This window comes from Dryobates pubescens, chromosome 15, assembly GCF_014839835.1.
Source record: "Dryobates pubescens isolate bDryPub1 chromosome 15, bDryPub1.pri, whole genome shotgun sequence".
NCBI lineage: Eukaryota > Metazoa > Chordata > Aves > Piciformes > Picidae > Dryobates > Dryobates pubescens.
In genome coordinates this window covers 6,364,740-6,372,633 of record NC_071626.1, presented here as the reverse complement: position 1 = coordinate 6,372,633, position 7,894 = coordinate 6,364,740, and the positions used below count along the sequence as shown (strand labels likewise).

General features: G+C 40.7%; 1 protein-coding gene across 1 annotated transcript in view; it reads right to left on the bottom strand.

Moving 5' to 3' along the window:
• Positions 1–3,714: 3,714 nt before the first annotated feature.
• IFT56 (intraflagellar transport 56) overlaps positions 3,715–7,894 on the bottom strand; it is a 45,070-nt gene continuing 40,890 nt past the window's right edge. Inside the window, exons 16-18 of the mRNA XM_054167652.1 lie at positions 6,031–6,137; positions 5,484–5,617; positions 3,715–4,160 (exon numbers count right to left, since the gene is read on the bottom strand). Coding sequence (XP_054023627.1) covers positions 4,049–4,160; positions 5,484–5,617; positions 6,031–6,137 — 353 coding nt within the window. The 3' untranslated portion in view covers positions 3,715–4,048. The remainder of the gene's footprint in view (positions 4,161–5,483; positions 5,618–6,030; positions 6,138–7,894) is intronic.

Below are 7,894 nucleotides of genomic sequence, written 5' to 3'. Positions count from 1 at the left end.
AGAACTGAAGCATGGTATTTTCTGTGTGACATAAGCCTTCTCAGTGGTACTATATGTATTCTTAAAACATGCTATAGTATGTTATGGTGTGTCGTTTTCATCCTGCGATGATCCTCCTGACCACACGGAGGTTGCTTGCAACGATCAAGGAACAGATGGTGAAGTCTGAGGCTCATCACTAGTTAAAGGCCATCTTAAAGGGTGGTTTGAGCACTCCAAAAAAGGAATGGAATTCCTAGGTCCATGAAAGCGCAGTTCAGAGACAACAGCATAGGTAGTGTTCCACTTTTCAGTTAGATTTAACTGTATCTGAGAACTGGTACAAACTGTCCCATAGCATACTGCCTATCAAAATAACTTAAGTCCCAGGTTCTGGAAGATTGGCTTGTAAAAACATTTTAAGGACCATTACTTACTTCACTGCATCAATTATTTTAATTTATCTTGAAGTAATTCCTAGGAACAATATAATCTGGAAAAACTAAGCCCAAGACAATGTGTAAAAATCAACTGAATGAGAATTTCTCTTTTTATTTGAAGAATACACCAGCCTCACAGAAGTCTTGTAGCTGTTACTAAATATAGATTCATATTTCAAAATATATAAATAGATTCTAGTACAATTCATAAATGAAGCAAGACCTCTAAGGAATTTAGGAACTGTCCCCTGCCCATACATGTTTGATGCCTGCTTTATTTGTTCCAAATGAAAGTTTAAATTCCACACCAAACGAAAAAAGCTTTTGGTGTGTGGCTTCTAAATGTGATTACAGGGCAAAACAGAAGTTGTTTCCAATTGTGCAAGCAGCCTTGAACAACTGCACTCCATCAAGCTTTCTGGGATGCCACAAGGTTCATCTAGTAAAGAATGAATGGGAAGTATTAGCTCCCATGACACAAATCTTCTGCAAGTTTAGCCAAATACAGCAATACTGCAGTTACACATAAATTTCTAATGTCATGTACCTCATGTAAAAGAGCAGTGTAATAAAGGATCTCTAAAGTGCATGTTAAGTAACTTGAGACTGACAAATGATGAAAAGCAGCCATCAGTCATCATTACTAGAACGTTTGGGGGGAGGTTACTTAAGTAAGGTCCTAAAAGGATGGAGGATCCAACATATCCCTTGATGATCCAGACAGAGATGTAAAACAGCACTAAGAAAAGGCTGCAGAGAAACAGACCAGTAATTTGTGAGGATAAGGTAAGTCAGATGGAGTGATCTGCAAAAGCTGGAAAACTGAGCCTGGTCAAGCAAATTACAAGATGGGTGGCATCCTGGCCTGTATCAAACCCAATGTGTCCAGCAGTAGGGAAGCAATCATGCCCCTGTACTCAGCCTTGCTGAGGCCATGGCTTGAATACTATGTTCAGTTCTGAGTGCCACAGTATAGGGAAGACATCGAGGTCCTACAGGGTGTCCAGAGAAGAGCAATGAGGCTGGTGAGTGGTTTGGAGGGCATGTCCTATGAGGAGTGGCTGAGGGAACTGGGGTTGTTTAGAGAAGGCTAAGGGGAGATCTTATGCTCTCTACAACTACCTGAAAGGAGGTTGCAGTGAGGCTGCTGTTGGTCACTTCTCCCAGATAATTACCAATGGGATGAGAAGAAATGAGTTTAAGCTGTGCCCGAGGGGAGGTTTAGACTGGGCATTAGGAAGAACTTCTTTACTGAGTGGTGAGGTGTTGGAACAGGCTGCTCAGGAAGGTGGTGGAGTTACCATCCCTACAGGTGTTCAAGAAATCTGTAGATGTGGCCCTTCAGGATATGGTTGAGTGGTCATGGTAGTTGGGTTATGGTTGGACTCACTGATCTTAAAGGTCTTTTCCAACCTTAATAATTCTATGAACATGTAGTATACCTTCTATTTCATCACTGCTCAAGACAAAGCCCTGCAGTCTCCTGTTCTTTATGTCTTAAGTGACAAAAGCTTTAATTACCAGTCAATAAAATGCACTGTGCTAACTTCACATTATTTAGCCTATCAAAAATGGCTTTGTGACTACAGTGCATAAAGGTGAGGTTTTCAAAAACTTCTTCAGTGGTCACAGAGAAAGAATTCAAAATGAGTCCCCAGGCCCTTATGCTGCAATGCCATCACACTTATTTAAGAAGATTCAGCCAACATGTAAAATAGTCTGCAATGGATTTGGATGCTTTTCAGCTCTCCTGTAGGTTAAACTTCAATAAAGGGAGTAATTAGATGCATTTAACATCTGCTACAAAGCCACCAACACGATTTTTCTAAGCTTGGTATCAAGACTCATAACTGTATTCCCGATCTGTTTCCAAGTTAATTAAACTGGGAGGGAAAAGAAAAATGCCTTTTCCAAGTGAAGCACATTTTGTAACTGCTTTCAGTGGAAATCCTGCTCCTTTCACACCTCTTTGGAATGAGTGTAACACTGCCCCTGACCCTGCTGAAAGGCTCTGTAATTGTTGCTAGGTATGATGGATTGGTTTTTTGGGATATAAACGTGTGTAAATGCAAGTAATCATAATTATCAGTGTACTTCTAGATAGCTGAAGGATGGAACTCAATTATTTTGTTTAAAGCAGTAAAAAAACCCTGATGTGATACGGGAGAAATGTCTAAATACATTCCATATACACCGAGCCACCTTATTTCCAGCAAACTGCCATAAAATCAGGTCCAAGGTCATTGTCTGCCCTTCAACCAATTCCTGAATGATCAGTCACAAATCTGCCCTCTTCCACAGCAAAATGAATACACTAGTTCAACTTTGGAGGCAGGAAGCAACGCAGACCATACTCACCTGTATCAGTATCACAGTATCTTAGAGGTTGGAAGGGAGATCATCGGCTCCAACCCCCCTGCTAAAGCAGGATCACTTAGTCGATTCACTTGAGAGCTTTAGTCAAAACACAGACAGTAGAGAATGCTCCTATCAATTTCATTAACTTGAATAAACGTTTGGAGTTTCAAACCTCAAAGCAAGATTGAGTAATGCAGTCAGTCAAATCTCTGTGCTCTGAAAGAAATGGCCCTACCATGCTTTGCTACCAACCCAATGTAGTTTTAGAGTGGACAGAAGCTCTTTAACTCCACCCCAAAGAAGTAAAAGAAAAACTATTCACAACTATACACAACAATACAAAACCATACAAAATACACAAATCCATATTCAGTCTCGGCCCAGTTCTCCATCCTAATCCATATTCAGTCTCAGCCCAGTTTTCCATCCTGGGCTTACCAAAACCTCACTAGGCCAACATCGTCCAAAACACCTTCCCCATCACCAGGCCTCAATGCCCTCAAACAGGCTGACAACTGCCCCCTTCCCACCCCCTACCTCCAGATAAAGGCAGCAGGCCAAAAGGCCTCAAGGCTTCCCTCCCCCTCCAGGCTGCACTGCACAGCAAGAATTTAGCTGCCAGCTCAAAGCCCTATTTCCCCTTCCAACCAGAGGCAGGAGCCGCCACAATGCCCAGAGAGACAATTATGCCCATTTATATAGGGAAGTAGATGCAGGCATGATGGGATGAAACAACAAAAGATTACACTTTCCAGTGTCGACCCATGGACTATCTAGTCCTTCTGGAGGACTGTACTCTCTGGTTAAGACATCCAGTCTTAAACCCACAACACCAACCTAGAAAGCAAATCAGCCACTTGTGAGCTTGGCATTTTGGGGTGGTTAACCCTCATCTTCAAAAATAATGGTAAGAGAGAAAATAATCCTTATAGACAAAAATAAGAAAGGAAGATATCTGTTATTGAAATTTATTGAGAAAAGGACAATGCTCAGTCATTTAACAAAATGTTTTTCTCCAGAAGCCAGCAGACTTGCTGAAAAACAACAACCCATAAAGCATTCCAGTTAACTTGTGTAGAGAAGTCCGGGGAACATCTGAGGAGCACTTTGACTTGTGGACAGCTGGAATTACTGCTAAAACCCCCAGCAACTGTGAATATGGAATAGAAAGTGGTGCAACAGAAAAGCACCAATAAAGCTTTAATTAAAAAACCAGAACCAACCTACAAACAACCAAGAATCACATCTTGCAGCCACACAGTGACTCTGACTTAGATAGCGACTCTGTTCTCCTTGGCCCACTTTTTCATGACGCGGACAATGTATTCTGCTTGAGGATTCCTAGAGCTCTCCAGAAGGAGCACTACTTCCTGGAGGGTCTCTCTACAAAGGTGAAAAGCAAAGACTTAAAAGGAGAGCAAGACCCAATCAATACAATATACATCTACCCAGATGCAAGCTATTTTCCAAACATAGTTCCTTGCCAGAGAGGTTCATTCATTTGCAAAGCAGGAATTAGTACAAAATGCAAAGGGGAGAAGATCCTGGGGGTAAAGTATAAAAGCAACAACAACACAAAACCAAACCAACAAACAAGGAGAGAACTTAAAAATACTACCAGCAAAATGTAATTAGTTTGGAGTTTAGCATGCTTGCATGTGGTATAAATCTTTATTCTTGCAAAATAGTTCCTCTGAACAAAGCAAACTTTCTTTTTCTGGTCTTTAATGCTTCCTGTTGGTCTTCAGTATGGCAGCGTTTAGCTTAATGCTGCCAAAGCACCTTATCCATCAACCAAACAACATGGAAATGAACATTGCCAATAGGAGAAACCAATGCAAAACTGCCGTTTGCCAGCTACTTTACAGCAAGAACTTGCATGCATATTGAAAAGCAGGCAAGCTGCCTGTCTTTTACTGCACCTACTGCAGTAATTGCTAAAAGGACACTTGAAGGGTGCAGAAGTGAATGAGATTAGAGAGAAAGGAATACAAGGAAGGTGCAGAAGCCAAGACACACACCTACTAGCTATGTACAGAACAGCAGCTTTGGCCAGGGGAGAATGGCCATCTGGCATCACAGCAGAAGCATCATAAGGGAACAGTTCTTAAATACAGCCTCACTACTCTCTCATTCTCCCAGCCAGTGAAATGGGCCAAAGGTAACAAAGATAAGTTCCTTTAGGCTTTCCTCAAGTAAGTGTATTTATCTGTCATGGACAGTGTCTTCAGAGAGCAAATCTGAGTGAAAACATGGTCTCATCTACTCACTGTTTAGAGAAACTGTGACCTTCCTGCACTGTTGAGTAAACGTTTCCTTAGTTCTGTTCTGTGAACCTTAAAATGTCGTGGGACAGTTTTCCATTCTTAAGCCATCAACACGAAAGGGGGGGGGGGGGGGGGGGGGGAAGGTTCTTTTCCCTCAGTTCATGAACATGCCATAATTTAGCTTGTCCCAATATCATGATGAATGTATTTGGGTTTCCTACCGTTCACAGCATTAGCTGATAACTTACTTTCCACCACATACTCTCTAACTGTTGGCTGTGAAAGATACACTTCAAACTGATCACTGCATATGGGTGCCAGAGTATCTGTTGTATGACAACATGGAATTGGAAAAGGACACCTAGTCTTAAAGCTAAGATTATGATGCTGGAAACAGGAAATGAGCAAAGTAAATTCAGATACAACAGAGAATACTCACTTTGCTTCTCTGCCAGCTACGATCATTTGAAAGACACCAACGCAAGCACCTCTCTTGCCTTCCCAGTATTCAGGATTACTGTCCAGACTCTCCAGGACATGAAATGCTTTGGCTGAATAGTAGAACTGGCGCACCTGCACAGACAGTAAAACATCATTCCCAACTACGTGACCATCCTTCAGATGTGGATTAAAAACTCTGAGCACAGTTTTCTGACACTGGCAGTAAGTCATAGAAGCAATGTGCATGTTCTTGTCATTTTTACCATGAATGAATGCCTACTAGGATAAGAAAATGTTACCAGTATTGATAGCTCAATCATGCAGTAATTTGCCAACATTTTAATAACTGGTTTGTCCACAAAGGAGGCCTGTAGGTTAAAATACTGACTAATCCTTGCCAACTCATCTACATTATTAGACACCTCACTCTTATAAGAAGTTCACTAGTGAAAACAATGATGGAAAGTATTAAAAACAAAACAAAGGCTGTTGGTACAGTCACTGAATTAACAAGGCATACACCAAGTTCTGAAAAGAAGACTCACTCTGTAGCAATCATTTGCAATGAGCTGCAATAGGCTAAAGGATTCCCCTGAGGTCTCCATCTTCTCATAGAGCTTCCAGGCCAGGTGGGGTTTCTTATTCATAATATCTGCAACAACAAAAATCTTGGACTTTGAAAAGAACATGCCATGCACAATACTCAATGGCAGGTGGAATAAGTGTTCCTAAGTTTCTTCCCTTGATGTAAATGCATGCTTCACCCTGTGAGTGTGAGGTTGGAAACGGAAATTCGTCCTTAGTGCCAATTCATCAGAGAATATCAACATCAAGAGGAGTAATTATGATGTTTACATCTCAATTTATATTTCACAGATACAGCAATAAGCACAGCTCTCACAATTTCAGTTGTGATTAAGGAACAGAATGGAAAGCACCAGAGAAGTTATTTTATGCAGGACAATGAACTCCAGCAATCCATTAAGACGGTGAGATCTAGGATTCTGTGTTCTTACACAGAATAAAAACTAACTGGCACTGAAGTGAGGTCTTTAACACTTGGTAACCACCTGAATCTAAACACTCAATTTCCACGATTCATAGCAAACTAACAGGGGTGTGTGTGGGTGAAGCCTCTCCAAGCACAACACAACTTCTCATTATGCATCTATTAGAAAAAATGTTTCCAAATTCTTGAGATTTTTGGTTGGTTTTTACATTTTCCTATGAGAATAGAATTTTTCATTGGCCTTTAAACATCACTGCTATACACAGTTAGAAACAAAAGAATGTGAATCTTCCATCTAAGCTAGTGGAAATTCTGCTGGGATGCTTGAATGCAGAGTTCTGAAATTTGTTTGTTTTTTTTCTGGAGATAAGAACCCATTCTGTTGAGCCTGAGGTAGATATTGGTAATTTCAGCCTCAAGTGAGTACTGGGGGAAAAGAAAATGAAATGAACTCTTCCTTTCTTTTTCAAGTCTTACCAGCTACTTGCAGAGCAGTAATCTATTACTGCTACTACACGTACACAGTAACAAACTCCAGGGCTTAATTTCCAAACATTAATCCATCTATCTAAAGAAATGTACTACTGTGCTAATTCAATGTTGGTTTTCTACCTTCTCTCCAAGAAGAATTCAGTATAAACAGCACAATACTATTAAACAAATCCACAGAAAGATGCATCTCTGGTACTTATTGGCTGTTGGAAACATTTCAGCATCAAATTGTTCACAACTCGCTATCTAATCATTCTCTGACGTGAATGTATTCTAATGCTCTCCAATTTCTACAGCATCTTTTATCCAGAAGGCTGTACTAGCAATCTACATACTTGAACAGTTGTTTGTGCAAAGAATTCTAGCAGCTGCTTGGGAGTGAATAAAACAAAAATCAAGATTTGCAGGCAGACACAGAAGAATAGAGCACCTCTACTGAAACTCCAGCAGGAACTGAGAATGGCCTTTAGCAGCTCCTTTAGCAACTCCTGTGAACAAGCTAGGAGTTTTTTCATTGATGGCATAGTGTTAATTTTACTCCTTGTGCAATAATTAACATCTTCCAAAAGGTCTGCATCCCCAGATGTACGTCAAAGAACTACTACAGCACAGAGTTGAAGGGATGAACACCAAACTACCATGATTTGCCTTTGCAATGAGAGGCCTCCCATTAAAACAAGAAAAGAAATCGCATCAACCAGTCACATATAAACCACTTAAACACAGCCAGGTACTGCAGCTTCATGAAAATGGAAATCAGCTGGCATGTCCTAAAATAGAGTCATAGATTCATAGGTGTGATGTGCCTGTCTGGGAAAGATCATGCTGGAGAGGCATAATGTCCCCAAACATACATAATTACATTGCAACTACAACTACTGAAAATTGTTTGATAGCACAACATTTTG